This window comes from Megascapheus bottae, chromosome 7 (genome assembly GCF_031878675.1).
Source record: "Megascapheus bottae isolate mThoBot1 chromosome 7, mThoBot2.hap1, whole genome shotgun sequence".
Classification (NCBI taxonomy): domain Eukaryota; kingdom Metazoa; phylum Chordata; class Mammalia; order Rodentia; family Geomyidae; genus Megascapheus; species Megascapheus bottae.
Window position 1 is genome coordinate 66,889,390 of NC_143515.1, and position 27,582 is coordinate 66,916,971.

The 27,582-nt window shown below is 50.7% G+C and overlaps 1 protein-coding gene across 7 annotated transcripts in view; it reads left to right on the forward strand.

The window, feature by feature from the left end:
* Otof (otoferlin) overlaps positions 1-27,582 on the forward strand; it is a 75,378-nt gene that overhangs the window by 35,948 nt on the left and 11,848 nt on the right. For all 7 annotated transcript variants that reach the window (XM_090336195.1, XM_090336194.1, XM_090336193.1 and 4 more), the window contains 24 exons: positions 5,762-5,835; positions 7,058-7,184; positions 7,643-7,697; positions 12,907-13,038; positions 16,378-16,440; positions 16,792-16,876; positions 18,356-18,515; positions 19,085-19,271; positions 19,838-20,024; positions 21,194-21,417; positions 21,835-21,943; positions 22,377-22,557; positions 22,641-22,761; positions 23,029-23,129; positions 23,230-23,320; positions 23,480-23,596; positions 23,842-23,994; positions 24,204-24,393; positions 24,488-24,612; positions 24,851-24,985; positions 25,790-25,951; positions 26,150-26,269; positions 26,750-26,911; positions 27,008-27,170. In XM_090336195.1, the coding sequence (XP_090192321.1) occupies positions 5,762-5,835; positions 7,058-7,184; positions 7,643-7,697; positions 12,907-13,038; positions 16,378-16,440; positions 16,792-16,876; positions 18,356-18,515; positions 19,085-19,271; positions 19,838-20,024; positions 21,194-21,417; positions 21,835-21,943; positions 22,377-22,557; positions 22,641-22,761; positions 23,029-23,129; positions 23,230-23,320; positions 23,480-23,596; positions 23,842-23,994; positions 24,204-24,393; positions 24,488-24,612; positions 24,851-24,985; positions 25,790-25,951; positions 26,150-26,269; positions 26,750-26,911; positions 27,008-27,170 (3,224 nt within the window). The remainder of the gene's footprint in view (positions 1-5,761; positions 5,836-7,057; positions 7,185-7,642; positions 7,698-12,906; positions 13,039-16,377; positions 16,441-16,791; positions 16,877-18,355; positions 18,516-19,084; positions 19,272-19,837; positions 20,025-21,193; positions 21,418-21,834; positions 21,944-22,376; positions 22,558-22,640; positions 22,762-23,028; positions 23,130-23,229; positions 23,321-23,479; positions 23,597-23,841; positions 23,995-24,203; positions 24,394-24,487; positions 24,613-24,850; positions 24,986-25,789; positions 25,952-26,149; positions 26,270-26,749; positions 26,912-27,007; positions 27,171-27,582) is intronic.

Here is a 27,582-nt window from a genome sequence, read left to right on the forward strand (position 1 = left end):
AGGCGACTGGCATTATAGGGAATTTCATAAACGTCACAAGCAGGCCTGAACACACTGGAGGAGGCCTCTGGCCAACTCCAATTTTTTTTTTTTTTTTTTTTTTTTTTGCCAGTGCTGGGATTGAGCTCAGGGCCTGAGCACGGTCCTTGGACTTTCTCAAGGCTAGAGCTCTACCACTTGAGCCTCAGCACCATTCCGGCTTTTTCTTTTGTATGTATGTGGTACGGAGGAATTGAACCCCGGCCTTTGTGCATGCTAGGCAAGCACTCTACCACTAGGCCAAACTCCCGCCCCAACTCCAATGTTTTAGATGACGAATCTAAGTTCCAGAGAAAAGCAGAGAAGACGTAGGGCAAAAACACAGGGAATGGGCCGGGAGTTTGGCCTAGTGGTAGAGTACTTGCCTAGCATGCATGAAAACCCGGGTTCGATTCCTCGGTACCACATACATAGCAAAAAGCCGGAAGTGGTGCTGAGGCTCAAGTGGTAGAGCTCTAGCCTTGAGAAAGTCCAAGGACAGTGCTCAGGCCCTGAGCCCAAGCCCAGGACTGGCAAAAAAAAAAAAAAAAAAAACCACAGGGAGTCTGGCTACTATCCTCATAACTGACCCAGGAAATGGAAAGCACATGACTATAGTCTAAAGTCAAGTCTTTTCAAATATAACCAATGATAACTAAAAAGCCAGGATGTGGTTTTTATCTTACAGATATGGAAACTGGGCCCCAGAGACACTAAGATTTATTCAGAACTGTAGCCCTAGTGTGATTTTGCAATGAGGATACAGGGGGAAATGCTACAATTGTGTTTATAGTGGTCTGAGCTCATCGACATGGGGCCTGAGGAATCTGTATATTGTTAAGATCCCAGGGAATTCATGGTCTCATCTGAAAGCATATTGAGTTGCAGTCATGCTTCTTTTATTTTATTATTTATTTTTGCCAGTCCTGGGCTTGAACTCAGGGCCTGAGCAGTGTCCTTGGACTTTCTCAAGGGTAGAGCTCTACCACTTGAGCCTCAGCACCATTTCCGGCTTTTTTCTATGTATGTAGTACCAAGGAATTGAACCCAGGTCTTCGTGCATGCTAGGCAAGCACTCTACCACTAGGCCAAACTCCCGGCCCCACGGTCATGCTTCTTATATACCAGCACTAGCCATGACACACAGCTCCATGCAGGGACCTGAGAAATGGAAATGTTCACAGGTGCTCAGGAAAGCCAGAAGCCTGAGGCAGAATGGGGTGGCAAGGCTTGGAGAGGGAACCAAGCTGCAGGAATCCGAGGCAAGTGGGTGATGATGGGGCCGCTGAGCTGGAGGCTCTCTGAGGCGAGGCACCACAGTCCAGGTTTCTCTGTGGCCTCCTAGATATTAGGGGCTTATAAATGAAGGGAAAGTTTCCCATGGAGATGATGGTGTTCAAAAGACCTTTGTGATGTCTAGCTCTCCAGTCTGTTCTCAGCCAGACGCACACTGATCTGATCCCTGAGACAGGCATCAGCGAGGGTACAAGATGCCTCATTGTGGCACACTTGGTATACATGCCATACATGGCCCTATTCCATTCTAATTGTTGACTATCTCACATTCGTGTCTGAGCTAAAGTAGGCTGGCGGGTAGTAGTAGTTTAATGTGTGCAGCAATGGATTACAGAAAGCATAAGGAAATGGGATTTTTAATTAGAGATGGAACAATTTGGAAAGTCTTTTTAGCCTGGGGTAAGGAACAGTTTGCAATGTGGAAGGCGATGGTGCTGCAAAGCAGATTGGTTTCTATCTCCACTAAAGGGAGCCAGGTGGAAACAGAAGTAGCAATAAGGAAACCTTAACAATTAACCCAGAAGGAATGGATGCTCCCCGGTCACGTGGGTCTCGTGGGGCTGCTTTGTGGGAGATGGAAAACATATTTCCAGGATGCCATTCTTTTTTAACTTGGGGGGAAAATGGGCCCCAGAAAAGACTGAAAAGCCAGCTTTCCTGGCCCTCCTGGCATTAGGGTGAGTACGTGAGGGTCTCTCAATTCCTTGGTACAACAGAAATGTGTGCAAACAGGCCAGTTTGGAGACAGGCTAGTCTTTGTAGAGAGACCTAGAGATGATGTGCCGGGATAGAGTACTTGCCTATCCTGAGTAAGGCCCTGGGTTCAATTTCCAGCACTTTAAAAAACAAAGGTTCATCAGATTCATGTTCAGGGAGTTATTCTAACTAACCTGCTTTCAAAACCATTTGTGATTCCCTCCACTTGGGGTAGAGAAAACAGAAGAAGCTGATGAAGGGAAACATACCTATACGTTTTGAAAATCTGGCTATTTAAACAATATGAAGCCAGGTGCAGTGGCTCATGCTTGTAATCCTAGCTACTCAGGAAGCTGAGATCTGAGGATCAAGGTTCAAAGCCAGCCCAGGCTGACTCTTATCTCCAATTAATCACTAGAAAAAAATGGGAAGTGAGGCTGTCACTCAGGGGTAGGGCGGTAACTTTGAGCTGAAGAGCTCAGGGATAGTGCCTAGGCTCAGAGTTCAAGCCCCACCACCCATTAAAACAAACAAACAACAATGTAGAGAAATACCACAGACATGCCCATACTTCTCTTAGACAGGAGTTTGTCTATCCCAATTACCTGAGCCTTGAGCAGAGGAACCCTGACAGTTCCGGCCAAAGATGGAAGCCTTGAGCAGGAAATAGAAACATCAAGCAGTTAATTTACAGGCATATCCCTCTGAGTCACAACTTCTGGAATAATCCATAAACACCGGATCTGTAAAGCAACTCAGGTCACCAGGAGACTTGGGCACAGGTTCCGGTCCTAGCGAGCGTCAGGCTCTCCCTAGGACCCCAAGTGCCTCCCAGAACCCAGGAGCATGTTTCTGAGTCATAGAACGCACAAAGAAATCATTAGATCCATAAATGAAGGGTTTGCAATAAGCATACGCCTTGTAAATTTCTTTTTTCTAGAGAGAATTACCAGTGGAATGCATCATTCTGTGACTGAATGGAGCAGCAGGAAGCATATGCGATTCTAAATCTTCAAGGGTTTATTATAACAGAAATCTAATCAACAAATTATATTTTTTTAAAAATTGATCTTTAATACAAGTAGATAATCTGCAGTATTTTTCTGACTAAATGAACATTTACTTCTTAATTTTCCTTTACCATTTGCCAAGTACAGCTAATTCTGCTCTCCAGACTTGATGAGCAAGAAGGGCTTTTTCTCTAGGGAACTCCTGATCCATCAGATACAGTGGGCAATGGCAGAAATGACGTCATGCTCGGAAGCCCCTGGAATAGAGTAAAAGCCAGGCTTCCTCAGGCAAGGCCTAATGCTGGGGTTAGAGTACAGTTGGAACTCTTCTCTTAAGCCTTCCCTTCAGAGAACCGTTCCCACTTGTCTCTAATCCACTTACTGATCTGCTCCATCTTATATCACCAACTAGTTTAGGTTTTTGGCAGTCATTTCCCAAATGTGGCTAGTTATTTTTTAAATAAGCTCATTCTCTGTGGGACTTTTTTTTTAGTTCCACAGAAGTAATTTATTTAAATCTGCATTTCTTTGATTACAAGCAAAATCAAACAAGTTTCATATTATTATGGACATTTATATTGTCTTCAGTGCCTATTTGCCTAGTTGTAGCTTGTCCCTCTGTTTCTTTTTCTTTCTTTCTTTTCTTTTCTTTTTCCAGTCCTCAGGCTTGAACTTGGACGGTGGCCTGGCCATTGTCCTTGGGCTTTCTCAAGACTAGAGCTCTACCACTTGAGCCACAGCATCACTTTGGGCCTTTTCTGTATATGTGGTACCAAGGAATCAAACTCAGGGCTTTGTGCATGCTAGGCAAGCACTCTACCACTAGACCATGCTCCTGGCCCCTCTGTTTCTTTTTCTGTGGGATTGTACAGATAATGTCCCAATCTGCAAATGGTGCAAGCACAGGAACCATAGCCACACCTATGAGTTCAGGCCCTGCAACTTTTCTTTGCCAAAATTCCCAATGGTAAGGATGGAGTTTCACTCAGAGTGTAGTCAGACATCATTGAGACAAAACAGACAGGACAGGGTGGAAATACTACAGGCCTAGGAGACAGGAGCATCGTACTCCTCTCTTAATGGTGCCACTCACACAATGTTTTCTCCTCTCTTAAGTTTTACCATTGGTTGGGTTGGGAGAGACAGGTATCCCTTACAGGACTGGTAAGAAGATGAGACAAATGAACATCTGGAAACGGTCTGGGTGAACAATAGTTGCTTAAGAAAAGTTATGTAGTCTCTTTTAGGCCATTCCATGTGTTTTATATGAATGTATGTATGTACAACTTATCTTCTCTTAATGTTATTTTTGAGATGGTTCCAAAGACATCAGATTTCCTTTTATAGAGTCCCTGTCATCTTTCACTTTCTTTCTAGGTTATAGCCCAGAAAATGGGGCCAGACAGCAGGAATATCTGTGTCACACCAGCCTTCTTCCATTCCTTATGGGAAATCTACAGACATGCCAGTGAGCTGGCACCATATTAAAGACATGATCCTTGCTTATCTCTCCCTAGGAAACAGACTCTGCTGTGTATTTAAATAGTAAAGATTTGGATAGGGCCAGCCTCAGGGAGTAAGATATGCCTCCCAATCCTAAATTGAGGGGCATGCGGGTTCTAGACCACCTTTCCATGGACATATGTGTTTTCTCCAACTTCCCTTTAGAGACATACACTGTCATGCCACCACAGGGGGATGCAGACCCAAGGTTGGTGGACTTTGCTGTAATCTAGCCCAGGATAGGCCAGCACCCTCCTCCCTGCGGGCCTACAGGATGACAGCCACACCCAGGAGGAGGAGAATGGGAAGTGGAGGGAGTCAGGTATCCCACTCATACAATATGGATGGGGTAATGGAATACCGCACCTTACCCCACGGATCCTACTGTTGGCCCCTCCTGGCTCTAAGGACTGGGCTGCAGGGACATCACTGAAGGGCAGTGAGGACCTCCACCCCACCCCGGGGCTCCTTGACTGCAGACCCTTCACTAGGGCACAAGGCCACCACCGAGCCAGAGGAAGAGGTAGGAACTATGGAGTCTACCATAAGTTCCAGAGGGGTGGAGAAAGGGTGGATTCTGCAGTAGGGATGGGACAGTAAATGGGACAAAAGCCGGGACCAAAGAAAGACAGACAGAGAAAGACTCATTTCTTCTTCCATACTGAGGAGCAAGGAGAATCCCTGGGCACAGAGAGGGTGGAGAAAGACAGGCAGGCAGTCCTTGCACATCAGAGCTGAGACCTGAATAGCTAATGTTGCCATCTCCCACCTCCTCAGCCTCTCCATCCCCCCCCACCACCACTTACCCTTGAGCCCTGCTCTTCAGTTCTGATGCTCTGCCTCCAATTTCTGGCTTTCTTTTCCACCCACTGTGGCAGGGTGCAGGGTCAGGGAGGATGAGGTTGGATACTTTGCAAAACTCAGACTGGACTGAGGTGGGTTGGGGGGCCAGGCTTTTGAAAAGGGCAAGACCCTAAGACACTCCAGGTATGACCTCCTTCCAGCTCTGAGCCACCTCCCCCAATTGGCTGGGGTTCCCCCCAGTCTTGTGAAAGGGTGTCAAAGAGGGAGGCGTGGGTTTCCCCTCTGATTTGGGAAATTAGACCCCTAATTTATCTTGGGTCTGGTAGGTAAGGAGTTGGGGTACCTTTCTGAGTCTCTGTGTTTGGCTCTTGTGTGTTGGGGTGTTTCCCTTGGTGTTCGCCTCCCTCCACCTCACTCTGGCAGTCCCCCCACAGAGCAGGAAGGAGTGTGTTCTCCGCCATGAAGCTGGGCAAGAGCAGATCCCACAAGGAGGAGCCCCAAAGACAAGGTAGGACTTCTCACCTTCTGGTCCCCTGCAATCTGATCTCCATCAAACTCCTCCCCGACGTGGCTCCAAACAAGCTTCCTCAGGCTTGATCAACCTGAGCCATGTGGGCAGGTCCTAGCCTCCCACTGGCTGGCGAGGAGCCAGGCCCTTCTCTGTGAGCTGTGGTCCTTTAGGGGGATGAGGGTGGGGCGCAGAGAGCCTAGGTAGGCCTGCTTTGGAGACTCTTCCTAACCTCATCACTCTCTATCCTTCCTTCATGTTACAGAAAAGCCTTAGAGAAGGGAATAGCAGGAAATGTGCTTTAGCCAATTCCCTGTTTCTGGGGTGGGAAAATAGATGGAAGAGTGCTTGTTGAAGGGAAAGACCCACTGGCCTGTCATCTCACCAGACTGGCCTCTACTGGCAGGCCCTGAAGGTCTGAAGAGAAGCCAGATCAGGTCTGGGAAGATGTGGTGGCCTGTGGCACTGGTCCCTCACAAGCATCCAGATGGGACAAAACAGCTGTTTATGAGGGTGATCAAGAAGATAAGTAGAAGACAAGGGGAGAAATAGAGTGGAGAAGGGAGCTGTGTGTACCCCCATTATATGTACACCATCAGGGCTCCCTGAAAGCCCCTGTGAGGACTATTGGCCCCAGAAGCTCTCTCCCTACCTCTTACCTTCTGCCAAGTCTAGCTATTGGATGAGACTCAAACCCACCATTTCTGGGTAGCTTTTCAGAATCACTCCATTCCATTAGGATAATACAAGCTTGTGCCGGGTTAAGTCCTCAATTCTATCTTCTGGTCACCATTCTTTACATGGCGCAGTAACTTAAGTCTTTCTATCCCTATCTATGACACATGAGTGCTGTCTGTCTTATCAGATCTTAATTATAAGGACCAAAGAGACATATGCCTGGCATTGTGCTGGGTCTGTGTAATAGCCACTCATTTAAAGGTAGTTATTGTAAGGAGAAGTATGAAAATATAGGTTCTTTATATCCTACCTTTTTCCATAAAGAATATTCAGTGCTTTAGTGAGTAGTGTTTAATAAAATTAAAAAAAAACAAGACCAGACTATGAATTAATTTAAAAAAAAAAACAAGATTAGTTTTAAACACAACAAATATATAGGCTCTAATAGTCTACGTAGATTCTAACAAGTAAATTTTATATTTGACTCCGCTGTCTCTCTGCTTTCTGCCCCTTCCCTCTGCCCACTTCACCTGCCCTTCCCCAGATGAACCGGCAGTACTAGAGATGGAAGACCTGGACCACCTGGCTATTCGGCTAGGGGAGGGGCTGGATCCTGACTCGGTGTCCCTAGCCTCTGTCACTGCTCTCACCACCAATGTCTCCAACAAGAGGTGAGTGGGCAGTAGTCTGTAGCCTCAGCTGCCTCTAGGCTGTCAGAAGGAATAACAGAGCTTTCTAGGTTTGGGATTTGGGTGGAGGAAAATTAGGCCCAGGACAGCTTCTTCCCAGCTTTGTCCCTTTCTTCTTGTCCTCAGAGATCCTTCCTACTTCTCTCCCTGTGAAACAGAAAATAGCAGCTGTGACCTGTGCCTGGGTCACTAAATCCCTCTGGGATCAGCCCATGAGGAAACTTGTTGGCCTAATGTTCATTCTCCTGTTGACGTCTACTTTTGTCATCCCTCTCTGTTGGGGCCTTTGAGCGCAGCTAGTCACCATTCTGTTGTCCTTAAGTGTTTGCAGACCATGATTCTGTCTCTCAACCCTTCTGTAAGGTTCAACCATTGCCAGTATCCTCCTCCCTCAAAGAAGACCCCTCTCTTCAAGCTTAACAGTGCATTCTCCTCCTCAGATCTAAGCCAGATATCAAGATGGAGCCAAGTTCTGGGCGGCCCATGGACTACCAGGTAGGTGGTGGAAGCCTGCAAGTCTCTGCGTTCAACCCTGCTGTAGTTTAAGGTGTAGAGTCTGCAGCGACATCTGAGGGTCATAACAAATCAGTCTGAGTAAACCTGTTCCTGGATGGGATTTCCACCAAAGTGGACCAGTGCAAACTCAGGCAAGGGCTCTACTCATTCTCTTTGTGTAGCCCTAGTTATCATAGGGATGATGGACTCACTAAAGCTATGAAGGAACCAAGGAGAAACCACACACACACACACACACACACACACACACACACACGCACTTCACATAATTCAAATACGACCTTTTGAAGGAAGCTCTTCGGAATGAGTTTTGAAATTGTTGTTCTCCGTTCTTCTTCTAATGCTGAACATAAAGTAACCTATTCTCTTTTAATAGAATATGGGTAGTTTTTCTCCTTCTTTTTGCTTCTCCTTTTTTTTTTTTTTTTGCTTGTATGTTTCTACCAGAGACAAAAAGGTTGTGACAGGAAGGCGCATGCGTGTTTGTGCACATGCTGGGCCTAGGACTTTTCCTGAACTTTTGGCTCTAGGCTAGTGCTGTACCACTTGACCCACAGCTCCTCTTCTGGCTTTTTGGTGATTAACTAGGGAGAAGAGTCTCATAGACTGTTCTCTTTGGGATGGCTTTGAACCACTGTTCTCAGGTGTTACCCTTTGGAATAGCTCCAAACATTTTTAAAACCTTGTGAAATAAATGAAACCGTTATTGTATTTAACCTGACAGTATGATAAAGTATCTCCTAATAGGTTCATTCACAATACAACTATGTGTGTGTGTGTGTGTGTGAGAGAGAGAGAGAGAGAGAGAGAGAGAGAAAGAGAGAGAGAGAGAGAGAGAGAGAGAGAGAGAGAGAGAATGCTATTAATATGCAAATGTGAAGTCATTTGCAATAAATTTAACACAAAAAGCAGTAGGCAAAAGGCACAGAAATTGTGCCTTGGAGAATTTAACTGATGAATTAGCCCTCAAAAGCATCCACAGCTGGTGGGGGGGGGGGGGGGAGTCTTAGCAGAAACTGGGTCCAGGAAGGATTCTGGGGGTGCAGAACCTTCCAGAAGGCAAGATGCACTGGAAGGAGGCCTAGAGGGGATGAGCCCGCCAGATACCTGCGCCCTTGGATGGAGCATGTGAAGGCCTGCTGTTCACACCTCAAAGGCACCAAGCCACCTTCACCTCCCCATCAGGGCAGTGCAGACATTCTTGCATCTCTCCTTTTCCCTCTCTTCTCACCAAGCTACCACATTGTCAGCTCCAAATCTCTCTCCAGCTTGTACTCTGCTTTCATCTCCCAGCCGCTGACCTGAGGCTCCAGCCTGAGCTCTGTTGCTGCCTTCCCTTCCCCCTGTCTCCCCACTTTCACACTGCCTTCTCCATCCTCCTGTCGCCACTGCAGTCACCCATTGCAGCTCTGGTCATGTCACCCCGGAGGTGATGGGAGATGAGGATGTGTCAGAAGAGCAGAACTGGGGTTTACTAACTCTCATCTCCAGCTGCCAGCTGATGTTCTTCACGCATGATCAGATATCCCAAAGCAAGCCTCTGAGAACTGTTATTCTCCAGTTCCTCTAAGACAGAGGAGTAGCTGTGCCATTGTCCTGGGGAGGCTTTTCATGATGCCATGTGGGGACTCTGACCCTTGTCTCAGAAGCAGATGGTAGAGTGACCTGTAGAAAAGGACTTGACTGGTCAGGTTGTACCAGATATGGCTCCCTTTTCCCCTTCTTCTTTAAAATAGAGCATTTTCCTGGACTATTCCCATTGGCAGTGGAGTTTCTATCGTGTGTGTGTGTGTGTGTGTGTGTGTGTGTGTGCATGTGCCTGTACTGGGGCATGAACTCCACTGGGCCTTGTAGTCTTGCTTGGCTTTTTCATTCAAGCTTTCATTCTACAAATTGAGTCACACCTCAATTTACAGCTTTTTGCTGGTTAATTAGACATGAGTCTCACAGATCAGATAAAGAGTCTCACAGGCCTTCCTGCCTGGGCTGGCTTTGAACTGCAATCTTCATATCTTAGCTTCTTGAGCAGCCAAGGTTATAGATGTGAGAGACCAGCACCCATCTCTATCTTCTTAATATGCTGATGAGAATGACCCATCCCTTTCTGCAGAACACAAAAGAATGGCCATTATTTTTCTTCATTTCAAGGGCTATGCAGTGTACCTCGCCAGGCAGGACTAGGAGCATGCAGGAGCAGGGGCTTTCTTCCCCAAACACAATGCCTCATGCCTAAGGGCCTTATCATGTACTCTCAGGCTTCCCTCCAACCAGCAAAACAAGCCCTATGGGTCCTCTCTTCACTCACCTCTCAGCACCATCCGACCCTCCTCTCTCCTCCTCAGATCCACCTCCCACCTGCTGTGGTAGCCAATGCCAGCTACACTCCATAGAAGAAAATATGAATCCTGAAACAGGGGAGGGGTCAAAGGGTCATTGTGGGTCCAGCCTCAAGATAGAAGACACCAGAACCAACCAAGCTCTAAACATGGGGAAGGTTAATCACCACTGGTGAACCTGTGGTACACACCAAAGCCATGAGTGCTTATACAGCAGCTTTTTTGTGTGTGTGTGTATGGGTCATGGGGCTTGAACTCGGCCTGGGCACTGTCCCCGAGCTCTTCAGCTCAAGGCTACCGCCTTACCTTTGAGCCAAGCCCCACTTTCTGTTTTCTAGAGGTTAGTTGGAGATAAGAGTCTCAGGTCCTTTTGTACCCAAGCTGGCTTTGAACCTCGATCCTCAGGTCTCAGCCTCCAGAGTAGCTAGGATTATAGGCGTGAGCCACCATGCCCAGCTTAGAGCAGCTATTTGAGAGGAGGCAGCTAGTTGGAGTTAAGGATGGAATTTTTAAACTCTAGCATAAAAAAAGCAAACATAGACCTATAATCCTAGCTACTCAGAAGGCTGAGATATGAAAGATCTTAGTTCCAAACCAACTGCAGCCAGGACTGGCCATGAGATTCTTACCTCCAATTTACCACCAAAAAGCTGGAAGTGGAACTGTAGCTCAAGTGGTAGAGCACTAGTTTTGGGGGAAAGAGAGCTCAGGAACAGTGCCAGGCCCTGAGTTCAAGCCCCAGAATCACTTCCCCCAAAAAGGATGCATACAAGTTAAAATTCTATAAACTACTATACAAAGAATATTCTAGAAGGTCTTCTAGTGTCTGTTTACTCTCTTCACAGTAAACTTATCAAAGCTAAGTTAATGAACCCAACTTTCTTTTTAGTTCCCTGAAGAAACAGTGATTACTGAAACTTTCTGAAGCACAGATTCTAAGATTTCACCCTAGCCTACTTGCAGCTCCAAATAGGAATGTTTGCTTTCATGGTTCAAGGATGACTTAAACATATAAATGTCTTCATTTTCTGTATCCATGATTTGTGGGCTTAAGGAAATTGCCCTGAGTAATAGAAACTGAAGTTTCTATTTTCTTAATTCAGATGCGTGAAATTTTCCTGGCCTTTAGAATAGTTACAAGATCTTATGGACACAATGGGTGGTAATTTTAGCACTGATCCTTTTTTATTTCACTAAAAGACAAAATAATTCTCACAAGCAAAATAGTATTTAGAAGTTGCATCGAAGCATAGCAACTACAATACCAATTTCCCAAGGTGAGAATATAAAAGAACAACCATTAGGTTTCCTTAGCACACTGGCTGCAAAGGCTTTGGTACAGTGCAAGTTCGAGTCCTGTGGAACATTCCTAAGCATCACACCCATCCCCGCCTACTTCAAGATCCACGTGTCTGGAGGCAGAGTCTATGGGAAAGATCACTTACTACAATGCTTGTGTTTCACATGCTTTCCACTCTTCCTGAAGCCTTTTGAGCCACCATTATCTTGCTTGACCCTCACACAACCTTGTGGGCAGCGAATCTCTCTTCAGGTAACTGAAGAAAATGGTTTCTCAGTAAGCCCACATGGTTCTCGCCACTTGGACCTGGCAGAGTAAGGGGCTGAACAGAGCTCAATGTCAAGTTCAGCATCCCAAGTCTGTAGTTCTATTTTACCATGGCCACCCTAATGGGATCTGACACCTAAACGTCCAAAGCAGAAACAAATAGCTTGAAGAGCAGTCATATCAGAAATTATGAAACAACCATCTCTCCCTCCCTCCATCCCTCCCTCTCTCTACACACATACATATATATATGCCTTTTTATATCTTTTAGTTATATGTTTTAGATATGTACTTGTATATATATTCTAACTATATATGGCCTTATAAATGTCCACATAAATATTTATGTGTATTTATATATAAATATCGATATACAAATACATGCACACACATGTACACATGAACACACACATACACACAGATGCTTAAGATCTATAAACCAGTAATTATAGTAAGTTCCATGAGGGGAAGAAGTTTGCTTCAATTCCACCTTAATTAATGCAAGTGAATGAAGACTTTGAGGCTTAATTCCTGTCTACAGGACACCGCTGAGGTGTGTTTGGTGGCCCTCCCTGAGACACAACTGTAGGGCGGAGAACTGGTTTTGAGGCATTGCCTAGGGGCGCAAAAGCCCAGTGGTACACATCTATTGGTAGAGGCAGGAGGATACAGAGTTGGAGGCCAGACCCAGTGGAATGAGTGCAACCCATTTCAAAAGCAAAATGAGTGAAGGGGTGACATTGTCAAAGAAGAAATGTACTAACTAACTGAAACTAGCCCCTCTGTACGTCACCTTTATAATAACAGTAAAAAAATAAAACATTTTTAAATACAAAAAAAACCTGCCACAAAAGAGCTGGGGGTATGACTCAAATAATAAAGTTTTTACCCAGGATGTACAAACTGTAGATTCGATCCCCAGTACACTCCCCTAAAAAAGAGAAACAGACAGAAGGGGAGAGGGGAGGAGGAGAGGGAAGGGGGAGATGGAAAGGAAGCTGAGAGAAGAGAAGAGAAAGGGGAGGGCAGGGCCACAAAAGAGGAGGGGAGAAGAAGGGGAAGGGAGGGGGGAGGGACAGGAGGGGGGAGGGAAGGGGAAATGAATCTCCCCCATTGATGGAATTAGTTAAGAGCACTGCGTTTGGAAATGCCCCCTCTCCAGGGAGTTCTAGTAAATGCTGCCTCTGAGGGCCGGGTGTGAGCCAGGCGGGCTCTCTGACCCCAGGGCTCCAGCAGGCCCAGGTTTTTGGGTCCTGGAGCTCCCTGTGCCTTCCCCTGCCTGCAGGTCAGCATCACCGTGATCGAGGCTCGGCAGCTGGTGGGCTTGAACATGGACCCGGTTGTGTGTGTGGAGGTGGGCGATGACAAGAAGTACACATCCATGAAGGAATCTACTAACTGCCCCTACTACAATGAGGTCAGTGGTTCCGTGGCTGCGTGGGAAGGGGCATCCTGAGACGGGCACCCAGCCCAGCAGCGCAGCTAGGAGTCAACAGCCAACCAACCCTACCCCACCTAGGCACTCTCCTAAGCAGCCAGGCGTATCAGCACCATCAGAGCTTGTCACTGCGTCCCATTACTTGTCCAGATTCCTGGACCTCGTTCAGTCCACAGTCCTCTGATGGCTGAGATGGTACCTGGAGGCCTTCTGGAGGGAGAGGGGGCCTCCAGGTGGTGAGGGGTACTGAGCTGGCCCAAGTGACACAGCTGTGTCCTGTGTCCCCAAGGGGGACAGGAAGAAAACCTGAACACCTTCTATTCTTCAGCTTGAGCCTGGCTGAACTCAGGTGTGTGACTCCCAGGCCCCAGGTCCCTTGCTCAGGATGGTGGCATTAGGACACTAGGGCTGGATGTGTCCTGATGTCAGGACATCCTGACTGGAAAAGCCTCTGGCCTAGACACGAGTCCACATTTCCCAATGGCCATGGAGACCACCCTGGCCCGCCATGGTTATTTGACAGTGGCAAAGCCATGTTGTCTAACTCAAGGGCTCCCTGTGTACCGGGCCCTGAGTCTTATATTTTATTCAAATTGCTTCCTTCTTCCAAGGTGCAGAGCAGATTCCCAGTTCTGTAGCTGCCCCGAAAACTCATACTCATTCTGCAGAACAGCCTCTCTTGCCCTCTCTGGGTCCGAGGTCAGCACCCTCTGTCTCTGAGCAATGATATCTAGAATTGCAGGATATTTTCTCTGTCTCCCTGGTGGTATGGGGCCTCCATTGCACTGCTGTGGCCAGCTCAGAGCCGGCAGGTGTTTGTCAGGCCTGGTAACATTCTGCTGTGTGAATTCTCTGTGTATCTGCTGAGGACCAGGTTATGGTATGAAGGCCAGCAGACAGACTGCCATGTGCAGACAAGGGCCTGTCCCCCTAGTTAAAGCTAGATGCCATTTCCTTTCTGCTCCTTCTTTACCTACACAGTGTTTTAAGCCCAGCCATGACAATCCATGGATGCTCAGGGACAGCAGCCAGGGGACTCACCCATCCATCCATCAAGGCCATCCCCAATCCCCTGTGCCTCTTCAGGGACTACTTTATTCCCTCCTCTGTTCACAGTGAGCACGTGAGCCTCTCCTTCCCCTCCTCCCGGTCTCACTTTAGTCTCTACAGCTTTCCTTGCCCCTACAACACCACTGCAACCTTGCTCTAAAGACAGCATCCACTGTCATCCTCTGCCTTGGCTGCCAGTTCCTCCATTCTACTGTTCACTCCCCGGAGCCCCTTCCTTCATGCTGGCCTCAGACATGTCCTCCTTCCTGAGGCTCACACAGCACACTGCTATGTGTTGGTGATCCCCAAACCTAGAGCTCCACCTATCTCTCAAGGACTGTGCCACCCACGGACAGCACCCCCTGGAGCTCCCTGGGCTGGGCACACCACCAGCCAGCCTTTCAGAGCCTTTGCCTGTGCTCATCTGTATGCCTGGCCAGGTCCTCTTAAGTCAGCCTAACAGCTTCACCCACAGTCCCCATGTGAAGTCCCTGGAGTCCTGACACCATGAACACCTCAACACAGGAGTAAACTGAGGCTCAAGAAAGGAAGTGATGAAGCTGAGAGCTGGTGGCTCCATACCTGTCATGGTAGCTACTCAGGTGGCTGAGATTTGAGGATCGTAGTTCGAAGCCAGCTCAAGCAGGGAAGTCTGTGAGACTCTTATCTCCAATTAACCACAGACAAAATGTGGAACTGTGGCTCAAAGTGGTAGAGTGTTAGCCTTGGGCAAAGTGTCTAGGCCCTGAGTTCAAGCTCCATGACTCATGACTGAGGAGAGAAAGAAAGAAAGAAAGAAAGAAAGAAAGAAAGAAAGAAAGAAAGAAAGAAAGAAAGAAAGAAAGAAAGAAAGAAAGGAAGGAAAGAAGGAAGGAAGGAAGGAAGGAAGGAAGGAAGGAAGAAAGAAAGAAAGAAAGAAAGAAAGAAAGAAAGAAAGAAAGAAGTGGTGGAACCAACAGTAACAGCCACATGTGGCTGGTTGTGAAAGCTAGTGCTTCTACCCATCATGCTTCAGTGTGAGGGTCCACCGCCAGACACGTGTGTGCCCTTGGGGGGGGGGTGCCAGCCTGGATCTCTTTGACAATGCTACCTTCTTTCCCCCACCTGCATGTGGACTAAAGCAGAAGCCCCTCTGCTCACTGACCCCGCCCTTATCTCCAGCCCTTGCACCTTGCCAAAGGACACGGATGGGACCAAAGCGGAACAAAGCAGCTCATAGCATGAGCTATGAGGATGGGTCACACCACATCTTCATTTTACAGTCAAGTAAATGCTCACACTACACCACAGTTCATCCATTCTCTTTTACCTTTTGTTGCTTTTGTGCCAGTACTAGGACTTGAACTCAGGACCAGGGTGACACTTTGCCACCTGAGCTTCAGCTCCACATCCAGCTTTTCAGTGGTTAATTGAAGATAAGAGTCTCATCTACTTTCTCCTCCCTCACTGGCTTCTAACTGAGATCCTCGGTTGCTAGGATTACAGATGTGAGCCACCAGTGCCTAGATTATTTTACCTTTTAATATCACCTGCCAGGTGGCACTGTGATTTAATGGCAATGTCTATGTGGCCTCATACCACAGTGTGTCTCAGTCAATCACATTCCCCATTTACAGGCATACGTTTTAGTTATCTCTTCAGCACCTCAAACAAGCACTCAGGAAGCCAGGCATGGGTGGCTCACACCTATAATCCTAGCTACTCAAGAGACTGCGATCTGAAGACCTCAGTTTAAAACCAGACCAGGGAGACACATCTGAAAAACTCTTCTTCCCAATTAACCAGCAAAATGCCAGAAGTAAAGGTATGGCTCAAGTAGTAGAGCTCCAGGCTTGAGCAAAAAAATCCAAGTAAAACCATGAGGCCAGTACCAATAGGCAAACACACACACACACTCTCTCTCTCTCTCTCTCTCTCTCTCTCTCTCTCTCTCTCTCTCAAGAACCTTGCATTCAGAGAACAGATTGTGTTACTCGAGGCCATGTAGACAGCCTGGGTCTCCTGGCCCCCCAGCCAGGGGCCATTTGAGCTTAGCACATGGTTGTAGACCATTCCACGCCCGGGCCCGGTGGCAGCTGGCCTAGCTTTGAGGGTGGAGCCCTGCCTCCCCCTCACCGGTGGGGTCACTCAGAACCAGATGGATTACCACTGCTGCTCATTGACCCCTGAGGCTCAGGGGAAATGGCTGGGGTGTAGACAGGCTCTGCCAGGAGGGAGGGACCTGGCACTGCCCACCAATGACAACAGCGTGGCCCTTCCCCCCTCCAGTACTTCGTCTTTGACTTCCACGTCTCTCCTGATGTCATGTTCGACAAGATCATCAAGATCTCGGTGAGTGAGGAGCAGGCCTCCAAATGAAGCTGCAGCATTGTGCAACGTGAAAGGTGCCCCCTCTGCACCACAGAAGGGCAAGTCTAGTCCTGGGCACATGAATGAGAAACGAGGGCACAGGCTGCATGTGGATTCTTCTCTAGCCCTCTTAGCCAAATACCTCTGAAAAATGAGCAGCCTGCTCACCTGTGCATGACAGCTAGTAAAACAACAGGCAGGAGAGCCTGACCCTGGCCTCAGGAGCCAGTCCTCCCCTGCCAAATGTCTTCCTGTGAGCTCCCCCCCATCCCTTCCCCCATGGAAGGCCTTATCCCTACCCAGCCTGACAGGACCGGTGTTGCTGTCTGTCAGGTGATCCATTCCAAGAATCTGCTACGCAGCGGCACCCTCGTGGGCTCCTTCAAAATGGATGTGGGGACGGTGTACTCCCAGCCTGGTAAGTAACCTCCTCTCCAACACTGCCATGCTCCGCCTGGACTGGTCCCTGCTGGACAAGAAGAGCCCCTGCCACTCTTCCAGAAGCTCAGCATCTCCCATTGACACGTGCCAGGTCTTGCCCCAGTCACCAGCTGGTCAGGAGAAGCACTCCTGACCAGCTCTATGTGCTCCAGACACCCCAGGATGTCACACTGCCTGGTCCAAATATGGTAATGACAGTCCGTGCACCGCCTGAGGGACCCTGGGCTCTACCAACACTTTACAAGACCCCTGATGAGCAGCAGTGTGGGGCTGACTGGCAGCTCTGTAGGTACCTTATTATGTGGAGCTGGTGATGGTACCCCAAGGGGGGCCCTGGAAGGCTTGTTACCACATAGCCATGCTCAGACTTACTGTTCCTACTTGAACCTGCATGTTCAGCTGAAGTTGCCCAGCCTGTCCCTTTAAGTGAGGCACCTAGGTCTTCTCTCTCTGATGGCCTCTCCTTCAACTCGGCCTCATGAGTCCCCGCCTCCTGCCCATACCAGGGTGTTATTGGGATAATTCCAGGCACCCAAGACCTCTGGGTGTTGCTGGGAAGTTTGGGGTGGTGTCAGGTCCTGGTAGAAATGGAAGTGCTGTCCCAGGAGACAGGCGTTGTGGGCAGCAGCCTGTCCTCTCCATGGCGGGACTTACCAGGCTCTTGGGGCTGCTCACTGCTGCCCTCTGCTGCCATGGGCTTGTCATGTTGTTCTTGCACCTGGCCTGAGACCACACGGAGGTATCAGAGCTGTGTGTTTACTACACAGGGACTCCTCAGCAGTATTCTTGGTGGTAACTAGTCGCTGCTTACATGTAGTAAGATGTCCACCCTCCTCTGCTTTTTATTTTATTTTTATTCTGTTAGTACTAGGATTTGAACTCAGGAGCTGAGCCTCTCACTTAGCTTTTTTTTTTTATGAAGTCTGATACTATACCACTTAAGCCATACTTCTTCTGACTTTTTTAGTTTTGCTGCTTCATCGAAGGTAAGAGTCTCTCAGATTTCTCTGTCAGGATGGCTTTAAACTGCGATCCTCAGATCTCAGCTTCCTGACTAGCTAAGATAAGTGATGTGAGCTACAAGCACCCAGCATCTCAAGTTTTTTTTTAATTTTTTAATTTTACTTTTTTATTTTGTCAGTTGTAAGGTTTGAACTCTGGGTCCGGACACTAGCCCTGAGCTCTTCAGCTCAAGGCTAGCCTTCTACCACTTTGAACCACAGTACCACGTCCAGGTTTCTGGCAGTTGATTGGAGAAGAGAGTCTCATGGACTTTCCTCCCTGGCTACTTCGAACCTCCATCCTCAGATCCTCCCTGTGCCCCTGGCCCAGTTATGGGCAGGTAGCTCCCAGTCTTAGGGGCTCACAGCTTGGGCTCTATGGACCCAGAAGGTGCTCAGTCGCAGGAGCGGGGAGACGCAGGAGGAGGGTGCAGTGCTTCTCCTGGCCATTACAGAACACCAGTTCCATCACAAGTGGGCCATCCTGTCAGACCCAGATGACATCTCCGCTGGGCTAAAGGGCTACGTGAAATGTGATGTCGCCGTGGTGGGCAAAGGAGACAACATCAAGACACCCCACAAGGCCAATGAGACAGAGGAAGATGACATTGAGGGGTGAGTCCCCTATCTCCCCAGCCTCTGGAGACTTCCTCTTACCCCTTCCTTCCCCCAAAGAAAGCTCCTGACATGGCCCAGACCTGGACTTCTTACCATCTTACCATCCATCAACTTTTGCCCTGTTTCTGCCCTCACAGCCCTGCTCTCCAGGGTTGATGGAGGATGGCTAACAAGGAGCATTTGCCTAGAGTGGACAAGGCCCTGGCCTCAGCCCCTCCTGTTGGGAGGAGGAAGGAGAGTGGTAGCATTTGATATCTAGCCTTCTGATTCTGGGGAAGTTGGTAGGAAAAGAAGCTGGCAGAGCAGCATCCAGGAGCCAGGAAAGGGACCACAGCTAGTTGTGAGGCTTCATGGGGGACGAAGCTGCATGACTGATAATGATACAGGGACTGGTAGATTACAAAGCATTCATCCATTGTAACCTATCTGAGCCTGTTTTCTGGCCTTCTGTCCACAAAGGCTCTAGCATCTTTCACAGATTGTGCCAGGCCCAGGGTTGTGCAGATACTAGGATGAGGTGAGGGCCCTGGACTGTCCACCATGGCACTGGCTGGTTTTGCTGGCAGGAACCTGCTGCTCCCCGAGGGCGTGCCTGCAGAACGCCAGTGGGCCCGGTTCTATGTGAAAATCTACCGTGCGGAGGGACTGCCCCGAATGAACACGAGTCTCATGGCCAACGTGAAGAAAGCGTTCATTGGCGAGAACAAGGACCTTGTGGACCCCTACGTGCAGGTCTTCTTTGCCGGCCAGAAGGTACTAGAGTCTGAGATGCAGGAGGTTGGGGGTGACAGCCCTCAGATATGTGGGTAATGGACATGGAAGCCTGGACCAGACCATAGGAGAAATCTGAAGCTGGGCGCAGTGGCTCACACCTATAATCCTAGCTACTCAGGAGGCTGAGAACTGAGGATCATAGATCAAAGTCAGCCCGAGCAGGAAAGACTGTGAGACTCTTACCTCCGATTAACCACTCAAAAACTGGAAGTAGCGCTGTGGCTAAAGTGGTAGAGCAATAGCCTTTAACACAAAGAGGGTCAGGGCCAGCGCTCCCTTGTGAGTGGGGCTTGTGAATTCAAGCCCCACAACTGACAGAAAAGAAAAAAGAAAAGAAATCAGAAGCGTCAAGCTGCTTTGGGAAGGCAAGGCCAGGCTAGAAGTCACCTCAACCATGAAAAGGGTTTACTGAATCCTTTCTGCCTGGTGGTCCTCTGATCAAGACCAGGGTGGGGAGCCAGAGGGAGGGCAGGAGAAGGGGAGGGCAGATGTCTACATCAACATGTGGGCAAGTCCCCAAATCCTCACTCTGTCTCTCCCATCAGGGCAAGACCTCTGTGCAAAAAAGCAGCTACGAGCCCCTGTGGAACGAGCAGGTGGTCTTCACAGACCTGTTCCCGCCCCTCTGCAAACGCATGAAGGTGCAGATCCGGGACTCTGACAAAGTCAACGATGTGGCCATCGGCACCCACTTCATTGACCTGCGAAAGATTTCCAATGATGGAGACAAAGGTGGGCGGCAGCAGTCCCCGTGTGTTAGTGGGAAAAGGGCATGAGGAGGTGTAAAAACCTGCCCCTCACCACCCTCATCCACCCCATGTCAGCCTGACGGGCGGCTCCAGGGCCTTAGCCACAGCCCCTTCCTTGACTGAAAGCAGGAGCATCACAGCTCAGGCCTCTCAGAGCTGACAGCTAACTGTGTCACCTCACTCCTATGTATTTATTTGCAAAGTGAAAATAATAACCATTGTGTGGAAACTGCTGTACAGATATATCCATCATTATAGTACATCTGCTGTATAGATGTAATTACAGTATCTGAGACAGTAGACAGTGCCTGTAAGAGCAGTACCACCTCCCTCTGGGGCTGTGTTGATGAATGAATCCTCGCCCTCCTGCCCCTGCTCTCAGGACCAAAGCACTGAGATAAGATGCTGCTCTTGCCCTCCCAGTGCTGGCTGGGGATTCAGGAGAGGGGCACGGTCAAAACATCAAGTAGCAGACAGCAAAGGTGACATGCCGATGTCCCATTCCCCAGTGCTATCCAAACCCACAGCAGGCAAAGCCAAGTACCTTGTCCGTGTTTCCAGCAGACAAAGGAGAAAGAATTAAGGCTGACTGCATCCGTGCAAAGTTTCTTTTAAGGAGTGGAAGAAGGTTCTAGAACGTGACAATCGTGCCCACTGGAGTGAATATACTAAACTCCACAGAGATGTACATTTTAATGGAATTTTGTTGTGTGGACTTTATCTCGAATGTTTAAGTACTATTAATAATTTTTTAAACAGAACCAGACTAGGAGTACAGGTAGAGCGCCTGCCTAGCAGGCACAAATCACTGAGTTCAAATCCCAGAACTGGGGGCAGGGTGGAGAGAATAAAGCAAAACAAAAAGCAGAATACAAAGGGCAGAATTAGGAACTGGATCTACAGAGGGAGAGTCTTTTGGATGGGGCCTAACAAATTTTACCCATGACAGAAATAACTTATAACCCGATCTAGGAGGCTCCAGGCAGAGAGGTGACCCCCAGGGCATGCCCAGCACACAGCACACAGCACACAGGAAACCTAGGGTTCTGCAACTCGGAGGTGCTACGGAGAAGCACCACAAAGATCCTCTCCCCCTGAATGAGCCCAGGCCATCACAGGGTCCCTTCCCTCCTGCCCCTCCCCACCCTACAGGCTTCCTGCCTACCCTGGGCCCTGCCTGGGTGAACATGTATGGTTCCACACGCAACTACACGCTGCTGGATGAGCACCAGGACCTGAACGAGGGCCAGGGGGAAGGCGTGTCCTTCCGAGCTCGCCTCATGCTGGGTCTGGCTGTGGAGATTCTAGACACCTCCAATCCGGAACTCAACAGCTCCACCGAGGTGCAGGTGGAGCAGGCCACACCTGTCTCCGAGGTGAGACCTAGGGCTTTTCCATCCCCAGAACTCCATTCAGTCCTCTTCACAGCATGGCAGTGGAGTTCTGAGTGTTTGCCAGGTCAGACCTCCCTAGGGAGCAGAGGCCCTAGTCTGACCTCTATCCTCATCCACTCCCTGCCTACACCCTGCCCACATGCCCCGCAGTGGTATCAGCTCCCAAGATGCTGCCTTTACCTCTGCCCTCCTCTGAATATGGCAGTACAGTTCAGAGCCCGCTGTTCTACTGGGACTATCTAAACAAATGTCCTAGCCCTAAGGCTGGGGCAGGACACCCCCAGCCATCCCAATAGAGGATCCCAACCCCCCAAAGGGTCTATCTGTTTGCATCAATAGGCCTGGGCCAGCCTGATGCCCACTGAGGTTTAGAACTGGCTTAAACCACCTTTCCCACAGAGCTGCACAGGGAAGATGGAAGAATTCTTTCTATTTGGAGCCTTCTTAGAGGCCTCAATGATTGACCGGAAAAATGGAGACAAGCCAGTCACATTTGAGGTGACCATAGGTAAGTACCTGGCTCAGGTGGAGGGTCTTCACATTCTGGGGCCCCAGCCCCCGAGGACTGCCAATGCTGACCTCTTCCCCCGACCTCTGTTTCTGCCTGGGTCATTCTTGTCCCCAGAAAAAAACAACCTTCACCCCACACACAAAGATGGCTTCATCTGCATCATGGAGAGGAAGAAAGGGAGAGGTCTTGGTGTATAGAGAAGGAAATGGGGGATCCAGGCCAGATACTAGACTAAGTTTAAGACTCCAACATCCTCCAGACTCTCCACGAGACCTTACTGGGGTGGGGAGACATGGGGGATCTTTCTTTGACTGCTCTTCTCTCTTGTCTGAGCCCCATTCGGACTTGGCCTCAGTGTCTGGATTGAACAGTAGACAAGGCTCATGGGGGAAATCACTCTAGGCTCTCTGACACCCTGTTCTGTGCCCAGGCAACTATGGGAATGAAGTGGACGGTCTCTCGAGACCCCAGCGGCCTCGGCCCCGGAAGGAGCCTGGAGATGAGGAAGAAGTAGACCTGATCCAGAACTCCAGTGATGATGAGGGTGATGACAGTGGGGACCTGGCCTCCGTGTCCTCCACATCCCCCATGAGGCCCCAGATCACTGACAGGTAGGCCACGCCCACACCCAGTCTCCTGGGCCTCGGTCTTCCCACCTGGCCCCAGTCATTGACCTGCCCTGGCCTCCCTGTAGGAACTACTTCCACCTCCCCTACCTGGAGCGCAAGCCCTGCATTTACATCAAGAGCTGGTGGCCTGACCAGCGCCGCCGCCTCTACAACGCCAACATCATGGACCACATCGCCGACAAGCTGGTCAGGGCCAGGCAGGGATTCTGGGGGGACAGGGTGTCCGTCTGAAGGTTCGCCTTGGGGAGGGCGGGGACTGCAGGGTGGTCCCAGCAGGATGGCCAGGCCCAGTCTAGGGATCTACCACAGAATGAAGGTTTGAATGCTTCCTCGTGATATGTAGGGATGGCCCTAGAGAAAGGCTCCAGGTCCATCTTTCCCTGGAGGAATGGAGAGGAGACACCTGACGGGGAAGGCTGTGGCCCTGTCTGCACCCTCACTCCTGGTTTACAGGAAGAAGGCCTGAATGATGTGCAGGAAATGATCAAGACAGAGAAGTCCTACCCGGAGCGCCGCCTGCGGGGTGTGCTGGAAGAGCTCAGCTGTGGCTGCCAGTAAGAGAAAGGGCAGAGAGGAGGACAGATGTAGAGGGGACTCCACGCTGGGGCTGGGCAGAGGAGGTGCCCAGGAGCTAAGCCCTGTGTCTATTCCCAGCCGTTTCCTCTCCCTTGCCGACAAGGACCAGGGCCACTCGTACCGCACAAAGCTGGACCGAGAACGCCTGAAGTCCTGCATGAGGGAGCTGGTGAGGATGCAGCTGGACCCTGAGATGGAAGACGGGGGGGGGGGGGGGGGGGGAAGGGATGCTGGTGAACAGGAGACATTTGCTCTGGGGTCAGAATCTCCCATGGCCCACACGGGCCCCCTCCAACAGCTGAATGCCACATTGTACCCTGGCCTGTAGGAAAGCATGGGGCAGCAAGCTAAGAGCCTGCGCGCTCAGGTGAAGCGGCACACGGTGCGGGACAAGATGAGGCTGTGCCAGAATTTCCTGCAGAAGCTGCGCTTCCTGGCAGATGAGGTGAGCGTACAGGGGCAGCACAGACAGGGTCTGGCTAGACCCTGGGTGGCGTCTCCTGCTCCAGCGATACTGGGGACGACACTGAGTGAGGGTCTTAAGAGTCTTTCTCGCAAGCTCCCCATTCCTTTTCTAGGCCTGGCCCCCAGGGGGGGCCCTTGACCCAGGGGGGCCCTTGACCCGGGGGGGGGGGGCGCACCACAGAGAGGCCAGCTCTCCCTGACCTGTGCCCCTCCGTCCTGTCCCAGCCCCAGCACAGCATCCCGGATGTCTTCATCTGGATGATGAATAACAACAAGCGGATCGCCTATGCCCGCGTGCCTTCCAAAGATTTGCTCTTCTCCATCGTGGAGGAGGAGCTGGGCAAGGACTGTGCCAAGGTCAAGACCCTGTTCCTCAAGGTGCTAGAGCAGCCCTGAGCTATGGGGGAGAGCTCTCCCCCAGTGTGGTGTTGAGCGGATTCCAGCCCCTCTGCCCAGCCCCAGCCCCCCAGACCTCCCGGCCCAGCCCAGCCCAGCGGGATGTCTGGAGTGGATCAGCCCCTTGGTCCTCCCCATCCTGTGGGCCCCAGGCAGACAAAGGCTCCTGGTGACCCCAAGCCTGTCTCCAGCTGCCAGGGAAGCGGGGCTTCGGCTCAGCAGGTTGGACGGTGCAGGCTAAGCTGGAGCTCTACCTGTGGTTGGGCCTCAGTAAGCAGCGAAAGGATTTCCTGTGTGGCCTGCCCTGTGGCTTTGAGGAAGTCAAGGCAGCCCAAGGCCTGGGCCTGCACTCCTTCCCACCCATCAGCCTGGTCTACACCAGTGAGTAAGGCCTCCTGGGCCTCCCCCATGCACACCCCAAGCAGGGTCTGAGGGGGCTACCTGCTGCCAAGCCTCAACCCACCCTTCCCCACAGAGAAGCAGACCTTCCAGCTCCGAGCCCACATGTACCAGGCCCGCAGCCTCTTCGCTGCTGACAGCAGTGGTCTCTCCGACCCCTTCGCCCGGGTCTTCTTCATCAATCAGAGCCAGTGCACAGAGGTGAGGACCTGGTGGGGAGGAGCCTCTGCCTTACAAATGATGGAGAGGCCTCTGAAGTGGTAAAGGCCTCAGCTTTGACCAGAGCGCTACCCATGAGGCAGAAAGGACAGAGAACAGGCAGGGACTGGAGGCAGACTCCTGTGAGGCCTTAAAAGTCAGGGATCCCTGGCTTTCCTAACTAGGTGTCTGTGTCCCCACCACCACCACCACTTGCTCCTCTTTTCACCCCATGCCACAGGTGCTGAATGAGACGTTGTGTCCCACGTGGGACCAGATGCTGGTATTTGACAACCTGGAGCTGTATGGCGAGGCTCACGAGTTGCGGGACGATCCCCCCATCATTGTCATTGAAATCTATGACCAGGATGCCATGGTATGAGTGGACATTCAGGCCGAGGACCCCTGGCAGCATCACATCTGCCCTGGCTCCCAACCCCTAACCTGCACAAATGCTCTGTTAGCCTCCTGACCAGCTACTCACAGGCTAGTGCTTTCTAAACCCAGAGTCTGGGCTGCTGACCACGCCCTCCCAGTGCTTCTACTCCTGCCCACTACGACCTGCACTGTGGGGCTCGGGGGCTTGGGAGCTGGGTCCGGATGTCCCTGCCACCTGCATGGGCATACCAAGCACAATCTGTGCTTGGAAGTAGGGAGGGAGGATTGAGGTAAGCCTCTCCAGAGCCTCCACTTCTTCCCATAACAAATTAGTCCAGTTGTGGGGAAGACTAAAAGCTCTAGACTAGAGGAAAAGGACCCTGATTTCTTGTTCTGAGTCCTAGTTCTGTCATGCACTGCCTGGCCTTAACCAAAGCAGTTGGTGGTTTGATTTGCCCCTTAAATGAGAGATCAAGCTGGGCTCCTGTGGCTCAAGCCTGTAATCCCAGCTACTCATGAGGCTGACATCTGAGGATCATGGTTTGAAGCCAGCCCAGGCAGAAAATTCCCTGTAAGGCTCTTATGTCCAATTAAAAACTTAAAAAACAGAAGTGAAGCTGTGACTCAAAATGGTAGAGCACTACCTTTAAGCAAAAGAGCTCAGGGACAGTGTCCAGGACCTGATTTCAAGCTCTATAGCCAACAAAAGAGAAGGAAAGGGACACAGGAGAGAGAAAGCTCGCAGTAGTAACATTTTGGCTAACAGCAGGTTCAAAGCCATCTGAATTATTTATTGTGCTAGGGCAAAGCTGATTTCATGGGCAGGACCTTCGCCAAGCCCTTGGTGAAGATGGCGGATGAAGCCTACAGCCCACCCCGCTTCCCACCCCAGCTGGAATACTATCAGATCTACCGTGGCAATGCCACAGCTGGAGACCTGTTGGCTGCCTTTGAGCTTCTGCAGGTGAGCTTCGGGGCGGGGGCTGTGCTAGAGCCTCTCCCCCGTCCCCATTGCATTGAGGCCAATAGGACCTAAACTGGGAACAGGGTCTCAGGACCCTGGGGTCCTCTAGCTTTCCTGTCTCCCCAGATCTCGTGGCAAACAGCTTCCCTCTCCCTGGGCTCCCCAGTGTGCATGACCTATGATCCCCTAATCCCCTAGATTGGACCATCAGGGAAAGCTGACCTACCCCCCATCAATGGCCCGGTGGACGTGGACCGAGGGCCCATCATGCCCGTGCCTGTGGGTATCCGGCCTGTGCTCAGCAAGTACCGTGTGGAGGTGGGTCAGCCTGGCCCACTGTGTCCTCTCCCACTTCCTGTGCCTCTCATTTCCCCTCCACCCCAGGGCCCATGTGCACATTCTACCGTGTGTAGGGGAGTCCTTTGGCTTCCTCAGCCCACTCCTGAATTTCAGGAGGGGAAATCACTTGACTAAGGTCACTGCAGGAGCCAGCTGCAGATGCAGGCTTCCAACACGGGCAAGGCCCTGTCTCCATCTCACTGAGTGTAGACAACACTGTGTCCAGGGCTAGTCCTAAATCTCTTATCTGTCCTGCCCCTCTATACCCACCTTCACCCTGAATTCCTAATCTTTGTCCCTCAGGTACTCCCACCCCATCTCCTCTCCTGGCACTTACCCTGCCCAGGAGAGTCTGTCCTTCACCTCTGCCCACCCACTGCCTGGGTCCTTCCCAGGTAGCCCTGCCTGGCAACTACTGGCCCCTGCACTGAGTGGCCCTCCTTCTCCACCCTCTCCAAGGTGCTGTTCTGGGGACTGCGGGACCTGAAGCGAGTCAACCTGGCACAGGTGGACCGGCCGCGGGTGGACATTGAGTGTGCAGGGAAGGGAGTGCAGTCATCACTGATCCACAATTACAAGAAGAACCCCAACTTCAACACCCTGGTCAAGTGGTTTGAAGTGGTGAGCGCGGGTCCAGATGGAAGCGGGCAGAGCTGGGTGCTGCTGCTCCCCTTCCCTCTTCCCTGAGGCCAGGCTGTGTGCCTCATCACCCCCCAGGACCTCCCAGAGAATGAGCTACTGCACCCACCCTTAAACATCCGCGTGGTGGACTGTCGGGCCTTTGGCCGCTACACCCTGGTGGGCTCTCACGCTGTCAGCTCTCTGCGGCGCTTCATCTATCGGCCCCCAGATCGCTCAGCTCCCAACTGGAACACCACGGGTATGGCGGCACCCACAGCCTAGACCTTGCCCACAGCCCCAGGTTCCCAATGGGCTCTGGCTCAGTGCCAGCGGCCACCAGATTCCCTGGGGGCTATCCTTGTGGGATTGTAGGGAGAGGGCAAGAAGGCAGGTTCCCATTCTGGGCACCAGAAAGACTTATCCAGGGCTGCTCCTTTCTCTGGAGCCAGGGAGGCCAGTGTTGGACAGGCTCTCAAAGGACTGAGGGCAGATGGCCCCCTCTGTCAAGTATGGAGAAGACCTAGCCCTTCCCCTCACCTCCCTGCAGGGCTCTGCTGTTTGCCTCTTTCTTCTCCATCAGTGGCTCACTCCTCGCTGGCTCATTTTCTCCCTCCTTGCAACTGCCCTATTCTTGCTCTCCTTTCAGAAGTTTCTAGAATCAGCTTTAGCCT